Source organism: Bos javanicus, chromosome 3, assembly GCF_032452875.1.
Source record: "Bos javanicus breed banteng chromosome 3, ARS-OSU_banteng_1.0, whole genome shotgun sequence".
Lineage (NCBI taxonomy): Eukaryota > Metazoa > Chordata > Mammalia > Artiodactyla > Bovidae > Bos > Bos javanicus.
The window spans coordinates 57,546,703-57,565,491 of record NC_083870.1 but is presented as its reverse complement, the minus strand read 5'-3'; the positions used below and the strand labels follow the sequence as shown (position 1 = coordinate 57,565,491).

General features: G+C 37.1%; 2 protein-coding genes and 1 non-coding gene across 3 annotated transcripts in view; 2 read left to right on the top strand and 1 right to left on the bottom strand.

The window, feature by feature from the left end:
• Window positions 1-18,789, bottom strand: part of ODF2L (outer dense fiber of sperm tails 2 like) — a 393,421-nt gene that overhangs the window by 333,358 nt on the left and 41,274 nt on the right. The gene's annotated exons all lie outside the window — the stretch shown is intronic.
• LOC133244337 (calcium-activated chloride channel regulator 1) overlaps window positions 1-18,789 on the top strand; it is a 32,547-nt gene that overhangs the window by 6,851 nt on the left and 6,907 nt on the right. The window contains exons 6-11 of the mRNA XM_061411366.1: window positions 5,962-6,189; window positions 7,284-7,508; window positions 14,614-14,791; window positions 17,574-17,674; window positions 18,016-18,240; window positions 18,380-18,650. Of these exons, the coding sequence (XP_061267350.1) occupies window positions 5,962-6,189; window positions 7,284-7,508; window positions 14,614-14,791; window positions 17,574-17,674; window positions 18,016-18,240; window positions 18,380-18,650 (1,228 nt within the window). The remainder of the gene's footprint in view (window positions 1-5,961; window positions 6,190-7,283; window positions 7,509-14,613; window positions 14,792-17,573; window positions 17,675-18,015; window positions 18,241-18,379; window positions 18,651-18,789) is intronic.
• TRNAC-GCA (transfer RNA cysteine (anticodon GCA)) lies at window positions 7,064-7,135 on the top strand. The gene has a single exon. It is a non-coding gene; the product is annotated as a tRNA-Cys (tRNA).

The following is an 18,789-nucleotide window of genomic DNA, read 5'->3' as shown; positions in this document are numbered from 1 at the left end:
TATATCTGGAAATTATCCCATACTGTATTACTAACCTGTCTTTTTTTCTTCAGAGGTAAAACTGTACCCTTCTCATTGGTATCACAGAATTTCTTATAGCATCCCTTCCCTCATTTGACTTCTGTATTGTCTAGAACTACAACCTTAATTATTTCTTCTAAGTGTTATTCATACTACGTTTCCAAAGCAAATCATTCTGTAGCTTCAGAAAGTACTGACAGTCTCTGCTTTCCATTACCTTCATACTAAAGCACACTATACTTGACAAAATGATATTGTGAACACATAAATGGCTCTGTCTCTACAGAACAACAAACTGCTTAATCTGAAATTTAATTCTCTAGTTTTTTAAATGGGAATTTAAAAATACTTTACAGTATTATTGTTGTTAGTTTTATAAGAGCTAATATAAATAAAGTATGACAACAGTGCTTAGCACAAGGTGAGTACAAAACTTAATTTTTTTAATTTTTTAAAATTATAAAATATTTGGATAATAGGAAATTGTCTCTTTCCCTGGATAAATTCAGCTTAATTAATGTAAGCATATTATAGTTAACTCAATGAAAGTTTCCAAACATTAAAAATAGACTTTTAAATATGAAACATATGAAAGTTTTCAAAAACATCAAATAAAAATAAAGAATACTATCTCTAGATAGTAAACTAACAATTAAAAGAAGCAAATTTTCATGTACCAAATTACTAGTAACATAGACTTTATGGGTAGAGGTTTGTAAAAGCCTATTATTTCCAATAAGCTTTAAAATTGCTTTGAAATCTAGGGCATTAATAATGAAAGACTTGAGTAAAAATATAGACTTGATAAATTCTTCTAAAACTCCTAAATGAATCCAGTAAGATTTTTAAGTAAAAATTGTTTTCCAGCCTAATAAAGCTCCCTCCTGGGAATATCTGAAGCATGAGTCTAGAAATCTCACTTTAACCTGCTGCAAGTAGATCCACAAAGGTAGCCAAAGAATTCAGCATCCAAATAGATATTAGATCATGTGACACAAGAAGATAATTGTAACATATACTGTCTGTACCAAATTATAAATTCTGAAAGCATCTGCCTATTAAGAGATAACTGATGCCGCCTATCATAAAATAAATAATAATGAAGAAGGAAAATCATGTAGCTGAAATATGGAGGGCAATTTATATAAGATATGGCTCAGAGATAAATACTGTACTTTAACTATAATATCTTGTGCATAACACTACCTTCTAATTATTATAACATAGACTAAATACATACCTTCTAATTATTATCACATAGACTAAATACATTGTATGACTGAACCCAAGGCATAAGCTCAGACCCAGGAGAAATACGCTCTGAAATAATGAATATTCAAGTCCATGATTTTCTTCCTTTAAACTTCATTATTCCCACTTCATGTCCAGCACTGTATTAGGAGCAGAAAAAATACACAAATAATTAAAAAGAACTGTTTTTGAGGAACTCAATTTAGTGAGGCTGGTAGATATAAGAAAAATAAATAAGAATACAAAGTAGGAAGAAATAGAAACCAAGTATTGTGGGAGTACAGAAAATGTCTCGAACTAGAGGTCAGAAAACAGATTCTAAAAGAAATGAGCTTTGAGTTGGGATTTGGAAAAAAAATTAGTATGAACTTGCTAAAGCAGGAAGAGGAAGTGTATTCTAGGCAAAGAAACAGGTTTACAAAAACAAAGATGGAAAAATACACGGATGCCACACATGACTGCACAAGTTGAGCACTGCCCAAATTATCTGCAGCATGGTCACTAAAATTTTAATATTTATTAGAACAATTTTAAAGTTATTGTTGTTGTTCAGTCACTAAGACATGCCCAACTCTTTGCAACCCCATGAACTGCAGCACGCCAGGCTTCTCTGTCCTTCACCACCTCCCAGATTTTGCTCAAACTCATGTTCATTGACTCAGTGATGCCATCCAATCATCTCATCTGCTGTTGCCCCCTTCACCTCCTGCCTTCAATCTTTCCCAGCATCAGGGTCTTTTTCAGTGAGTCAGTCCTTCGTATCAGGTGGCCAAAGTACTGGAGCTTCAGCATCAGCATCAGCATCAGTTCTTCCAATGAATATTCAGGGTTGGTTTCCTTTAGGATTGACCATTTTAATCTCCTTGCTGTCCAAGTGACTCTCAAGAATGTTCTCCAACACCACAGTTCAAAAGCATCAATTCTTTGGCACTCAGCCTTCTTTATAGTCCAACTCTCACATCCATACATGACTACTGGAAAAACCATAGCCTTGACTATATGGACCTTTGTTGGCAAAGTAATGGCTCTACTTTTTAATATGCTGTCTATAATGGCACCCCACTCCAGTATTCTTGCGTGGAAAATCCCATGGACAGAGGAGCCTGGAAGGCTGCAGTCCATGGGGTCACTGAGGGTCGGACATGACTGAGCGACTTCACTTTCACTTTTCACTTTCATGCATTGGAGAAGGAAATGGCAACCCACTCCAGTGTTCTTGCCTGGAGAATCCCAGGGACGGCAGAGCCTGGTGGACTGCCGTCTATGGGGTCACACAGAGTCAGACACAACTGAAGCGACTTAGCAGCAGCAGCAGCCTTCTTTATGGTCCAACTCTCACATCCATACATGACTACTGGATAGAAATAAAAAGAACTTGAGAAAGGGGCACCTTTCTATAATTTGCACAAATTTCCTGTTCTCTTTTTCCATTTGTATTAGTGAGAACCTTATAAAAGCTTCTGGCATACTCTAAAGAACAGGAGAAAGTTCAGTGTCCTATAAGCAAAATATACACGGTAAGGAAGAAACATGGAATGAGACTGAAACACAAAATTGGAAGCTACAAACCTAAGGTGTTCAGATTTTTATTTTATCAACCTCAGGCTTGTAATGTAACCAGCTAATTCCTTCAGGACAATTCTTCTGTCTGTGAAAAATAAAAGGGAGTGAGATAGTGGAGGTAGGCAGACCAACTGGAAGGACATGAAAACAGGCAGACAAGAGACCTGAAGGTCACAAATAAAGGCAGTGACAGTAGTAAAAGGAGTCATGTTTCATATGCATTTCATAACATCAAGATGATTGTAAATCACTGCTTTGACTGAAAACTATACTTTTCTTCCATCCAATATATCCCCTTCTAAGAAATATCGGTCAGAAACATAAGAGAAGGAAAAGAAACTCTTACAACTTGAATAAAAGTTATGCAGGTTTAATAATTTAGTTCTAAACCTGAATTTATAGCCAGAGATTTATATGAGGGCATTTAAAAAAATAAAATGACACAAAGCTGAGGCTTTACTGTAAGACAAATTCTCTCCTAATGCTATACTAGTTTATCCAGTGTTTCTCCAACTTGCTAAATTTTCAAAACTTGGAGGATTTTAATAGGTTCTATAGTAATGGACGGAGAAGGCAATGGCACCCCACTCCAGTACTCTTGCCTGGAAAATCCCATGGATGGAGGAGCCTGGTGGGCTGCAGTCCATGGGGTCGCTAAGAGTCTGACATGACTGAGCAACTTCACTTTCACTTTTCACTTTCATGCATTGGAGAAGGAAATGGCAACCCACTCCAGTGTTCTTCCCTGGAGAATCCCAGGGACGGGGGAGCCTGGTGGGCTGCCGTCTATGGGGTCGAGCAGAGTCGGACATGACTGAAGCGACTTAGCAGCAGCAGCAGCATAGTAATGAAACATCATTTGGCAGAATTACTGGACATGACTCACCAGTTCAGTTCAGTTCAGTGGCTCAGTCGTGTACGACTCTTTGTGACCTAATGCACTGCAGCACACCAGGCTTCCCTGTCCATCACCAACTCCCGGAGCTTACTCAAACTCATGTCCATCGAGTCTGTGATGCCATCCAACCATCGCATCCTCTGTCATCCCCTTCTCCTCCCGCCTCCAATCTTTCCCAGCAACAGGGTCTTTTCAAATGAGTCAGTTCTTTACATTAGGTGGCCAAAGTATTGAAGTTTCTGCTTCAGCATCAGTCCTTCCAATGAATATTCAGGACTGATTTCCTTTAGGATGGATAGGTTGGATCTCCTTGCAGTCCAAGAGACTCTCAAGAGCCTTCTCCAACACCACAATTCAAAAGCATCAATTCTTTGGCACTCAGCTTTCTGATAGTCCAGCTATCACATACATACATAACTACTGGAAAAACCATAGCTTTGACTAGACAGACCTTTGTCAGCAAAGCAATGTCTCTGCTTTTTAATATGCTGTCTAGGTTGGTCCAAGGAGTTAGTGTCTTTTAATTTCATGGCTGCAATCACCATGTGTAGCGATTTTGGAGCTCCCCCCAAAAAAGTCAGCCATTCTTTTCACTGTTTCCCCATCTATTTGCCATGAAGTGATGGGAACAGATGCCATGATCTTAGTTTTTTCAACGTTGAGTTTTAAGCCAGCTTTTTCACTCTCCTCTTTCATTTTCATCAAGAGGCTCTTTAGTTCTTCTTCACTTTCTGCCATCAGGGTGGTGTCAACCTGCATATCTGAGGTTATTGATATTTCTCCTAGCAATCTTGATTCTAGCTTGTGTCTCATCCAGCCCAGCGTTTCTCATGATGTACTTTGCATATAATTAAGCAGGGTGACAATATACAGCTTTGACGTACTCCTTTCCCGATTTGGAACCAGTCTGTTGTTCCATGTCCAGTTCTACCTGTTGCTTCTTGATCTGCATACAGATTTCTCAGGAGGCAGGTCAGGTGGTCTGGTATTCCCATCTCTTTCAGAATTTTCCACAGTTTATTGTGATCCACACAGTCAAAGGCTTTGACATAGTCAATAAAGCAGAAATAGATGTTTTTCTGGAACTCTCTTGCTTTTTCCATGATCCAGCGGATGTTGGCAATTTGATAATCTGGTTCCTCTGCCTTTTCTAAAACCAGCTTGAACATCTGGAAGTTCACGGTTCACGTACTGCTGAAGCCTGGCTTGGAGAATTTTCAGCATTATTTTACTAGCGTGGGAGACGAGTGCAATTGTGCAGTAGTTTGAGCATTCTTTGGCATTGCCTTTCTTTGGGATTGGAATGAAAACTGACTTTTTCCAGTCCTGTGGCCACTGTTGAGTTTTCCAAATTTGCTGGCATATTGCATGCAGCACTTTTCACAGCATCATCTTCTAGGATTTGAAACAGCTCAACTGCAATTCTATCACCTCCACTAGCTTTGTTCATAGTGATGCTTCCTAAGGAGGCATCACATTTCTTTTCTTTCTTCCCACATTGTCATTACTTTTTCAGGAGTATTATTTATTTCTGAGTTCACAGAGCCAGTAACATTCAGAGTAACAATGTAACAATGTTACATATTTGTTTTCAAGTTTTCCAATAAATTATAAAGAGATAGCAAATACTTAGGCAATTAAAGAAGGCTATTTTCTTTAGCCTACTCTTAGAGGTCAGTTAGAAATTACTACAAATCCTACCCCTTTTTCCATTAAACTTATTTCAAAGCTTGAATTCCCCAAGAGTCTACAAGGGAAAGTAAGAAGTTAACTTAAGCAGTTAAGATGATGTAAGCCACCATCATCCCCCAAGGACTTCCCTGGTAACTCAGATGGTGAAGAATATGCCTGAAATGCAGAAGACCTGGGTTCGATCTCTGAGTCAGAAAGATTCCCTGGAGAAGGGAATGGCTACCCACTCCAGTATTCTTGCCTGGAGAATTCCATGGACAGAGGATTCTGGCAGGCTATAGTCCATGGGGTCACAAAGAGTCAGACACCCATAACTAAAAAAATTACCAAATAATTTTCCAATGCATATGATTTTACTTTGCTTTTTCTCCACTAAAGTATGCAAAACAGATGTGAGAATGTTAGATTATGAAATAATTGTTAATTAGCAGGAGATAAAATCTGTGAAGGATGTATAACACAGCCAGCTGTATATTTGGAAAGGGAGGTAATGCATCAGTTACTGTATAATTGTCTTTCAATTGATTTTTTTCCAGGTGACTGAATTTTGTACAGAAAAAACACACAATGTGGAAGCTCCAAACCTACAAAACAAAATGTGCAATGGCAAAAGCACATGGGATGTAATCATGAACTCTACTGACTTTCAAAATACATCTCCCATGACAGAAATGAATCCACCGACTCAACCTACATTTTCATTGCTCAAGTCCAAACAGCGAGTAGTTTGTTTGGTACTTGATAAATCTGGAAGCATGTCTTCAGTAAGATTTTTTTTTTTTTTAGCTCTTTTAAATTAGATATTTAAGCTAATGGATGTATAATTTAATCTTAGGTTTAGTTTTACTAAGCTAACTAAAATTTATTATTCTAATAAATTTTAATCAATGATTTTGTATGGACAAGCACTAGAAGATAATATACTAAAATGAAAGTAATTTTTATATTAAGGTTATTGGATTATGGATGACATTTATTCTTTTAACTTTTAGTTCTAACAAACAAGAAATAATATAACTGAACAAAAAGAAAAAATGAAAATCACTCATGATTCCACCACTGAGCATAATACTTTGTTTCTGTGTATGCACTTGTATTTCCTTCTCAAAAATGTGATTATCTTACATAATATTTCATAATATGATTTTTTACTTACTATACCTTAAACACTCCCCAGGGGAAAAAATGATTCCATGAGACATATTTTAATGATTGTATCATATGCACAAACTATAATTTAGTCAAATAACTCCTCATTAATGGACATTTTGATGATTTTCAACTTATCAAAAATTACACTGCAACAAACATTTTTGTGTGCATTTTAAATTATTTCCTTATTGTTAAAGAAGACAGTATACATTTTCAGGGCTTTCCCAAGTATGACATGACTGACTTTTTAAGTTTTTCTTTAATATTTCTTTTTAATATAATGAAGTTAAATGCTAAAATACAGTAATCAATTATTACCATGCTCTCTGGCCATGAACTTTGTTTTCACCAGTCTGTCAAGATTGGAGGAAACTCCGGGATTGTTCAGACATGCCACAATAATTGATTCAGTGATTACTGGAATTATTTAATCCCTTTAGTTTAAATTATAAGAATTTGTCAGGGATATTAAAACAAATAGGGGCTTCCCTGGTGGCTCAGAGGTTAAAGCACCTGCCTGCAATGCAGGAGACCCAGGTTCGATCCCTGGGTCGGGAAGATCCCCTGGAGAAGGAAATGGCAACCCACTCCAGTATTCTTGCCTGGAGAATCCCATGGAGGGAAGAGCCTGGTAGGCTACAGTCCACGGGGTCGCAAAGAGTCAAACACAACTGAGCGACTTCATTTTCACTTTCTTTTCTTACAGGAAGATCGTCTCTTTCGAATGAATCAAGCAGCAGAATTATTCTTGATTCAAATTATTGAAAAGGGATCCTTGGTTGGGATGGTTACATTTGACAGTGTTGCTGAAATCCGAAATAATCTAACAAAAATAACTGATGATAATGTTTATGAAAATATCACTGCAAATCTGCCTCAAGAAGCTAATGGTGGAACTTCAATTTGTAGGGGGCTCAAAGCAGGATTTCAGGTAAAATAAAAATGCTTTTATAAGTATCATTTGCATTTATTATTACTTTTAATATTGTCCAGCTCTCTTACAAGGGTCATGAGCATAGAGGTCTCTCATTTAAATAATTTTTTTTCAATAGTAAAAGACGTTTATCTGTTTACACAATCAATAGCCAGACAAAAAATAAAAGATAATTACAATTGCAGGCCATAATCGGGACATGATTAAACTAACAATATAAAGTAATTACATACAGTTTGGGGGGGTCAAGCAGAGTGATGTGCTAAGTGGAAGTACCTACATGCACATGTTTTTATCTGCCCAGCCAGTCTACATCTTTTAGTTGATGCATTTAATCCATTTACATTTAAGGTAATTATGGATATGTACGGGCTTCCCTTGTGGCTCAGCTGGTAAAGAGTCCGCCTGCAGTGCAGGAGACCTGGGTTGGATCTCTGGGTTGGGAAGATTCCCTGGAGAAGGGAAAGGCTACCCACTCCAGCATTCTGGCCTAGAGAATTCCACGGACTGTATAGTCCATGGGGTTGCAAAGAGTCGGACACGACTGGGCAACTTTCACTTTCACTTTCATATGGTCCTATTACCATTTTCTTAATTATTTTGGGTTTATTTTTTGTAGGTCTTTTCCTTGTCTTGTTTTCTGCCTACAAGTTCCTTTAGCATTTGTTGTACAGCTGGTTTGGTGGCACTGAATATTCTCAACTTTTGCTTATCTGGAAAGCTTTTGTTTTCTCCATCAAATCTGAATGAGAGCCTTGTTATGTAGAATATTCTTGGATGTAGATTCTTCCCTTTCATCACTTTAAATATATCATGTCATTCCCTTCTGGTTTGTAGAGTTACTGTTGAGAAATCAGCTGATAACCTGATGGGAGTTCTCTTGTATGTTATTGGTCATTTTTCCTTGTTGTTTTAAATATTCTACCTTGTCTTTAATTTTTGTCAGTTTGATTACTATGTGTTTCAGTGTGTTCCTCCTTGGGTTTATCCTGCCTGGGACGCTCTGTGCTTTCTGGACTTGGTTGACTATTTCCATTCTCATGTTAGGGAAGTTTCAGTTATTATCTCTTCAAATATTTTCTCAGGTCCTTCCTCTCTCTCTTCTACTTCTGGGACCCTCAAAATGTGAATGTTGGTGTGTTTAATGCTATCCCAGGGGTCTCTTAGGCTATCTTCTTTTTTTTTTCATTCTTTTTTATATATTCTCTTCTATGGGAGTGATTTCCACCATTCTGTCCTCCAGGTCATTTATCCGTTCTCCTGCCTCAGTTATTCTGCTACTGACTCCTTCTAGTGTACTATTCATCTCTGTTTGTTCTTTAGTTCTTATAGGTCTTTGGTAAACATTTTTTGCATCTTCACCATTGTTCCCGAGATCCTGGATCATCTTCACTTTCATTATTCTGAATTATTTTTCTGGGAGGTTGGTTGCCTATCTTCACAACATTTAGTATTTTTCTGGGGTTTTATCTTGTCCCCTCATCTGGGATATAACCTTTTGCTTTGTCATCCTGACTAACTTTCTGTAATGTGGCTTTTGTTCTAGCTGTGGGATTGTGGTTCTTATTGCTTCTTCTGTCTTGCGTTCTGATGGAGGAGGCTAAGAGGCTTGTGTAAGCTTCCTGATGGGAGGGACTAGCAGGGGGAAAAACTGGGTCTTGCACTGGTGGGCACGGCCTTGCTCAATAAATTTCAACCCAATTATCTGCTGATGGGTAGAGTTGTGCTCCCTCTCCGTTAGTTGTTTGGCCTGAGGCAACCCAGCCTTGGGGTCTACAGGCTCTAGGGTTAATGGTGACCTCCAAGAGGGCTTATGCCAAGGGGGGATGTTGGGTATCTTTTTTTGGTGGGTTCCAGCATCTTCCTGTTGATGGCTGTTCAACAACTAGTTGAGATTTTGGTTTTCTCACAGGAGGAGATGAGCACACATCCTTCTACTCTGCCATCTTGAACTCTCATTTAAATAATTTTTAAAGACATTCTATTGCCTATTGTTCTTACTCCTGAGGTACTGCATTGCACTGAGGAGTGGTTAAAGGGAAGAAAAATTCTATGTAAACATAATCATCATGATTTTATTGAGAAAGTCTTCATTTCTTGATCACTCCAAAGTCCAAATTTCTATGAGGATAAAATAATGCTGTTAAAGGGATTTTAGAAGAGGGAGATTACTAATATTTTTATATTATGGATAAAGAAAACCCCAGTTCATCCAATTAAATTGACATTTAAAATCACAAAAATAGAGGTAGTTGCTCTAGTATGAAACTCAAAACACATAGGTAGAAGTTTATTGAAATAAAAATTGTGAAATCAAAAGTTGTGAGCAATTTTTTAAGCATTATATTAAACTGCCTCCAGTACTCATCTGAATCTCTTCCAACCTAAGATAGCCTCTGTTTAAGCCTATTTATATTCCTTCAGTCAAAAAAACAGAAAATTGTTTCCCTTCCCTGATCCTCTCACTGCCTCAGCTAAAAAGTAGAGATTATTACTCTCATCTGGGCCACTAGTTAATGCAAACTCCTAGATTTCCTCATGATGTTTATTTTCTGTAAAGCATATAGGTTTAAGAAAATATACAAGTTCCAGATCCAGACAAACCTGGGACTGTAATTCTATTATTCCCTAGCTAAATGACCTTGGGTGAGTTACTCAACTCAAAAAAATCTCAGTTTTCTCAATTAATGGAATATGAGAAGTAATACTTGTTGTTCTTGTTCAGTCACTAAGTCGTATCCAACTCTTTGTGACCACATGGACTGCAGCACACCAGGCTCCTCTTTCCTCTATTATCTCCCAAAGTTTGCTCAAGTTCATGTCCATGAGTCAGTGGTACTATCTAACCATCTCATCCTCTGCCACCCCCTTCTCCTTTTGCCTTCAATTTTTCCCAGCATCAAAGTGTTTTCCAATGAGTTGGCTCTTCACACCAGATGGCCAGAGTACTGGAGCTTCAGCTTCAGCATCAGTCCTTCCAATGAATATTCAGGGTTGATTCCCTTTAGCATTGACTAGTTTGATCTCCTTGCAGTCCAAGGGACACTCAGGAGTCTTCTCCAGCACCACAATTCAGAAATATCAATTCTTCAGCATTCAGCCTTCTTTATGGTTTAGCTCTCACAACTGTACATGACTACTGGAAAAACCATAACTTTGACTAGACTGATTTTTGTCAGCAAAGTGATGTCTTTGCTTTTAAATATGTTTTCTAGGTTTTTCATAGATTTCCTTTCAAGAAGTAAGTATCTTTTTATTAATTATTTATTTAAATTGGAGGATAATTACTTTACAATATTGTGGTGGTTTCTGCCTACATTGACATGAATCAGCCACAGGTGCACATGTTCCCCTGATCCTGAACACTCCTCCCACCTCCCTCCCCATCCCATCCCTCTGGGTTGCCCCAGAGGCTTTAAGTACACTGCTTCATGCATCAAACTTGCACTGGTCATCTGTTTTACATATGGCAATATACATGTTTCAATGCTATTCTCTCAAATCATCCCACCCTTGTCTTCTCCCACATAGTCCAAAAGTTTGTTCTTTACATCTGTGTCTCTTTTGCTAAGGAGCAAACATTTTTTTTTTTTTTATTTCAAGGCTGCAATCACTGTCTGCAGTGGTTTTGGAGCCCAAGAAAATAAAATCTGTCACTATTTCCACTTTTTCCCCTTCTATTTGCCATGAAATGATGTGACCAGATGCCACGACCTTAGTTTTTTGAATGCTGAGTTTCGAGCCAGTCAGTTTTTTCACTCTCTTCTTCCACTCACATCAAGAGGGTCTTTAGTTCCTCTTCATTTTCTGCCATTTGAGTGGTATCATGTGCTTATCAGAGGTTGTTGATATTTCTCCCAGCAATCTTGATTCTAGCTTGTGATTAATTCAACCCAGCATTTAGCATAATGTACTCTGTATATAAGTTAAATAAGCAGCCTTGTCACACTCTTTTCCCAATTTGAAACCAGTCAGTTGTTCCATGTAAGGTTCTAACTGTTGCTTCTTGACCTGCATACAGGTTTCTCAGGAGGCAGGTAAGGTGGTCTAGTATTCCCATCTCTTTCAGAATTTTCCACAGTTGTTGTGATCCACACAGTCAATCAAAGGCTTTAGCATAGTCAATGAAGCAGATTTTTTAAAATTCCTTTGTTTTTTTCATGATCCAATGGATGTTGGCAATTTGACTTCTGATTCCTCTGCCTTTTCTAAGTTCAGTTTGTACATCTGAAAGTTTTCGGTTCACATACTACTGAAGCCAACTTGAAGGATTTTGGCATAACTTTACCAGTATGTGAAATGAGCACAATTATTCAGTAGTTTAAACATACTTTGGCATTGCCTTTCTTTGGGATTGGAATGAAAACTGACCTTTTCCAGTCCTGTGGCTACGGCTGAGTTTTCCAAATTTGCTGAAGTACTGAGTGCAACATTTTAACAGCATCATCTTTTAGGATTTGAAATAGTTCAGTTGTACCTCTATCACCTCCACTGGCTTTGTTCATAGTAAAGCTTCCTAAGCCCACTTTACTTCACACTCCAGGATGTCCATCTCTAGGTGAGTTACCACAGTATCAGGGTAATTAGTGCCATTAATATCTTTTTTGTATAGTTCCTCTGTGTATTCTCGCCACCTCTTCTTAATCTCTTATGCTTTGGTTAGGTCCTTGCACTCTGTTCTTTACTGTACCCATCCTTGCATGAAATGTTCCCTTGATATCTCCATTTTCTTGAAGAGATCTCTAGCCTTTTCCAGTCTATTGTTTTCCTCTATTTCTTTACATTGTTAATTTAAGAAGGCCTTCTTAGCTCTCCTTGCTATTCTCTGGAACTCTGCATTCAGTTGAGTGTATCTTTTCCTTTCTCCTTTACTTTTCACTTCTCTTCTTTCCTCAGCTCTTTGTAAAGCCTCTTCAGACAACTACTTTGCCTTCTTGCACTCCTTTTTCTTTGAAGGAAAAAAAGCAATAGTACTTATTTAATTGCAAGAAATATGTCAGATAAATAAGTGTTCCCCTAATGTTCATAGCAGCATCATTTACAATAGCCTAGATATAGCAGCAAACCAAGTGTCTATCAAGAGATGAATGAATAAATAAGATTTAGTGTGTATGTATGTATATATACACATATACAGTGGATTATTACTCAGCAATATGAGATTCTGCCATTTGTAACAATGTGGATGGACCTAGAGGGTACAATGCTTAATAAAATAAGTCAAGCAGAGAAAGACAAAATCTCTATTATCAATTATATGTAGGACCCCAAAAATTATACAAACATCATGTATATAGCAAAACAGGCTCACAGATATAGAGAACCATCTAATGGTAACCAATGGGGAGAGAAAAGGGGAAGGTGCAAGATAAGGGTATGGTATTAAGAAATATAAATTACTATATATAAAATGAATACACAACAGGATATATTGTACAGCACAGAGAAATATAGCCATTATTTTTAATGACTTTACAGTATAATTCATAGAATAGTAAATTACTATGTTGTATACCTGAAACTAATATAACATTGTAAATCAACTATAATTCAATAAAAATGATAAGCAAGTACTCAAGGAAGGATTGCTATTAAAAATTATAATTCTTATATATGTTTATTCAATTCTAAAATATGACTGCACTATATCTTGGGAATGTGTTATAATGTTTGCACATATTGGTTCATAAGTTTTTCTTAATGTTTTGATATGTGTCATATGACACATATGAAGAGATTATATCAAATTACATTCAAACAAATAAAAACCCCTTAATTACTTATGTAATGAAATCATATAAGCTTTTACTTACAGAATCATAACAATAATATCTGAAATTTATTGAGCATATACTACATTAGTGCCTATGTTAAATGCTTTTCATTCATAATCTTACTTTATTGCTACCATTAATTTTTAATCAGGCACTATTATTATGCCTATTTTGCACATAAAGAAACTGAGGTACAGAGTAATTAAATATCTTTCTCAAGGTCATATAATCAGTAATCGGCAAAACCATGATCAAAACTTGGTCTTTCTTACTCCAAAGTTCAAAAAAGTAATCATTACACTGAACTCTTCATAGAACTTTATTATAAATATTAATTATATTCATATTTTGGAGAAGGCAATGGCACCCCACTCCAGTACTCTTGCCTGGAGAATCCCATGGATGGAGGAGCCTGGTGGGCTGCAGTTCATGGGGTCACGAAGAGTTGAACACGACTGAGCGACTTCACTTTCACTTTTCACTTTCATGCATTGGAGAAGGAAATGGCAACCCACTCCAGTGTTCTTGCCTGGCGAATCCCAGGGACGGGGGAGCTTGGTGGGCTGCCGTTTCTGGGCTTGCACAGAGTCAGACACGACTGAAGCAACGCAGCAGCAGCAGCATACATATATTTTATATATACATATACTACAGAGAGACTAAACACTAGCTATTCAATTCATCAAAGGGAAGAGCTAGAATTTACTCTCAATCTCTCTGAGTAAATTGTGTTAGCCACTACTCTTGGTAAAAAATCAGGAAAATACCACCCTCCCAAAATTACAGTATTTGATAAATTCATGAACTTCCTTCTTCGTGACAGGTCAATGTTTTTTCCAGGAAATCCTAAGATTCTTTAATTATCAACTAAAATGCATAAAAAGACACAAGTCACATCATTTAACTTTGTACACCTGCCTTCAGTCATGGCTTTACAAATGTTGTCTAGTCTGCAAATTACCAAAACTGCCTGGGTCATCAGGCTCCACCCCAAGTATCTCCTGAGATAATAATAATAGTTAGCATTCACTGAATATTTATTGTGTGTTAGTGTTCTAAGTGTTATATTCTTTCTGTCTTGGATAGCTTGAGTATACGTGAAAGCACTGTTAACATTCTGCCTTTGGAAACCTACAAGACCATTGTACATTACACTCATTTCCAAGCTAGCTCAACCTAGAATGACAACAGGAAGTTTCCTTTGGCCTACTCTGATGTATAGGCCTAAAGACTTTTCCAAAATTAAAGAAAAGGTTTATTCTTAGTTTATACGTATTTAGATAAGATATTCTCTAATTATTAACAATAGTCTGGTTTTTCAACATTAGGCAATTATTCAGAGTCAACAGAGCACTTCTGGTTCTGAAATCATACTACTAACCGATGGGGAAGATAATGAAATACACTCATGCATTGAGGAGGTAAAACAAAGTGGTGTGATCATTCACACCATTGCCCTGGGACCTTCTGCTGCCAAAGAACTGGAGACACTGTCAGATATGACAGGTAAACCTTTGGAATAGAGTTTGAATAGAAAATACCTTTTCAGTTTCTCTCATTCCAGGGACTCTTTCCCCTTAAACTATAAACTGCTCAAAATTTTCCTGTCCTAAAAAATTCATCTCTGTCCTTTCCTTCTCTTCATCCTTCAAATTAATATCTTTCCTCACCCCATTTCACTTCTCTCTGTTTCTACCTATACTAGCTTCTTCTAACATTAGTCCATATGTGTTGTCTTCACTCATTTCTCATCACTTTTTACCACCAAGATGAACCTTTGCTCTCATGGTTACTGGACTTACTCAACTGCAGTTCCAAAATTCTTACTCAGTATCTTACCTGCTCAATATTACAATAGAAATTCAGCTAGCACTATTTTATTCAGGAGTAAATGTAAAATCTAGAAAATACAAATTATTTACCCAAGGCAATATAGTAAGACTGGGCTTCCCTGGTAGCTCAGCTGGTAAAGAATCCACAATCCACCTGCAATGCAGGAGACTTGGGTTTGATTCCTGGGTCAGGAAGATCCCTTGGAGAAGGGATAGGATACCCACTCCACTATTCTTGGGCTTCCCTGGTGGTTCAGATGGTTAAGAATCCACTTACAATGAGGGAGACCCAGATTCAATCCCTGGGCTGGGAAGACCTAGGGAGGAGGAGCTGGCAACCCACTCTAGTATTCTTGCCTGGAGAATCCCCAAGGACAGACAGCCTGGTAGGCTACAGTCCATGGGTCTCAAAGAGTTGGACACAACTAGAGAGTCGGACACAACCAGCAACTAAGCACAGCATAGATAGAGAACTGAATACCAAATCTTATTCTCTGCAATCCACTCTTTTCCAGCTCCTGACACCGAAGTTATCTCCCTCTTCATTAACTCTTGCGTCATTTAGTATCTGCATTTAATTAATTTTGGGGCTTCCCTGGTGGCTCAGAGGTTAAATCGTCTGCCTGCAATTCAGGAGACCTGGGTTCCATCCCTGGGTCAGGAAGATCCCCTGGAGAAGGAAATAGCAACCCACTTCAGTATTCTTGCCTGGAAAATCCCATGGACGGAGGAGACTTGTGGGCTACAGTCCACAGAGTCGCAGAGTTGGACACGACTGAGTGACTTCACTTTCACTTTCACTTTACTTTCACTTTCTTTAATCAATTTTACTTTATTCTACACTGTCATTCTCTAATTGTTTTGGTATATCTTAATATAACCAGAAAATAAGCAGCTAGTTTAAAATTGTCTTTAATTTTCATATCATTATTTGGTGATTAGATAAGCTTTACTAATGTGGCAAGCACTTAAATCTAATGATTGATTTTAAAATAATATTAATTGGCCAGTTTTTTTCTTTATTCTAAGATATTTTGAGCAAGGTTTAGTTATTGCAGGATTACATCTAGGATACTGATATACTGAAAGTTCCAAAGGTCTGGAAAATTCATCTTTTGTAAGTTTAAAAAGAAAATTTTAAATTATTTTATAGTATACTGATAAGAGTATAATATCAAATATGATTTTCCGACTTAAAATTAGAATCATATGGAATATGACTCAGCCATAAAAGAGAACTAAATACTGCCATTTGCAGCAACATGGATGTACCTAGAGATTGTCAAACTGAGTGAAGTAAGTCAGACAGAGAAAGACAAATCTATGACATCACTTATATATGGAATCTTTAAAAAAAATGGTACAAATTAACTTATTTACAAAACAGAAACAGAGTCACAGACGTAGAAAACAAATTTATAGTTACCAAGGGCAAAGGAGCTGGGAAGAGAGAAATTGGGAGATTCAGTTCAGTTCAGTTCAGTCGCTCAGTCGTGTCCGACTCTTTGTGACCCCATGAATCACCAGGCCTCCCTGTCCATCACCAACTCCCAGAGTTCACTCAAACTCATTCGAGTTGGTGATGCCATCCAGCCATCTCATCCTCTGTCGTCCCCTTCTCCTCCTGCCCTCAATCCCTCCCAGCATCAGTCTTTTCCAGTGAGTCAACTCTTCGCATGAGGTGGCCAAAGTACTGGAGTTTCAGCTTTAGCATCATTCCTTCCAAAGAAATCCCAGGGCTGATCTCCTTCAGAATGGACTGGTTGGATCTCCCTGCAGTCCAAGGGACTCTCAAGAGTCTTCTCCAACACCACAGTTCAAAAGAATCAATTCTTCGGAGCTCAGCTTTCTTCACAGTCCAACTCTCACATCCATACACCATAGCCTTGACTAGACGGACCTTTGTTGGCAAAGTAATGTCTCTGCTTTTGAATATGCTATCTAGGTTGGTCATAACTTTTCTTCCAAGGAGTAAGCGTCTTTTAATTTCATGGCTGCAATCACCATCTGCAGTGATTTGGGAGCCCCAAAAAATAAAGTCTGACACTGTTTCCACTGTTTCCCCATCTATTTCTCATGAAGTGATGGGGCCAGATGCCATGATCTTCATTTTCTGAATGTTGAGCTTTAAGCCAACTTTTTCACTCTCCTCTTTCACTTTCATCAAGAGGCTTTTTAGTTCCTCTTCACTTTCTAATTAGGATTGACATATAAACACTACAGTATATAAAATAGATAATAAAGACCTACTGTATAGCATAGAGAAGTCTACTCAATATTCTGTAATGTCCTATATGGAAAAAGAATCTAAAAAAAGAATGAATAAATGTATTTGTATAACTGATTCACTTTGCTACATACCTGAAACTAACATTTTGTTAATCAAATATATTTCAGTAAAAATTTTTCAAATAAAATAAAATTAGTATTATAAAAGAAATAAAATTCCATTTTAGGAGGACATCGGTTTTATGCCAATAAAGACATAAATGGCCTTACTAATGCATTCAGTAGAATTTCATCTAGAAGTGGCAGTATCACTCAGCAGACTATTCAGGTCAGTATCTTAAAAAAATTCTTTGCCTTTTCACACTTGTAACAAATTTTTATTACCCTAAATAGTAACTTCTTTCTCTAATAAATAACTCATCTGTCTGAAAACATTTCAGGTTCCAGAAGAAAAACATCCTACTGAATTTGCTTTTTGTGATACTTACAGCCACTTTTTCTTTTGATTCTATTTTTAATCAATATAAACATCAACATAAGTCTTGGTTATTTTAATTGAAATCTTAAAAGTATATTTAGAATTTCTCTGAACTGACTAAACTTGGAAATCTTATTAACTGTAATAACAAATCAGTCTCACGTGTTTGTTGTTTATATTTATGTTAACAGTTGGAAAGCAAAGCCTTGGCAATTACAGAAAAGAAATGGGTAAATGGTACGGTGCCTGTGGATAGTACAATTGGAAATGACACTTTCTTTGTTGTCACATGGACAATAAAAAAGCCAGAAATTCTTCTCCAGGATCCAAAAGGAAAGAAATATAAAACCTCAGATTTCAAAGAAGATAAGCTAAATATTCATTCTGCTCGTCTTCGAATACCTGGTATTGCAGAGGTAAGAATATTTTTTATTTTCTCCATGCTTTATCAACCAATTTTTAGGAAAAAATGAAGACAACATCTCATATAGGAGAGGGAAGATATTACAAAAGCTCTAAAATAGATGTTTGTTTGTTTGTTTTTTTAATTTTCAGACAGGTACTTGGACTTACAGCCTTCTAAATAATCATGCCAGTCCTCAAATACTAACAGTGACAGTGACCACTCGAGCAAGAAGTCCTACTACACCCCCAGTAACTGCAACAGCTCACATGAGTCAAAATACAGCACACTACCCTAGCCCAGTGATTGTTTATGCACAAGTCAGTCAAGGGTTTTTGCCTGTACTGGGAATCAATGTAACTGCCATTATAGAAACTGAAGATGGCCATCAAGTAACACTGGAGCTCTGGGACAATGGTGCAGGTAATAAGAATATGCATCAACTTCCACTGAACTTAAAATTCTACTACAGTCACATGTCTTAGAAGTCAGGAGTTCCTAATATCCAAAGAAACGTACTTTAAGTGAATTAAATTTAATTGTAATGCTTTTAAATTTTTTA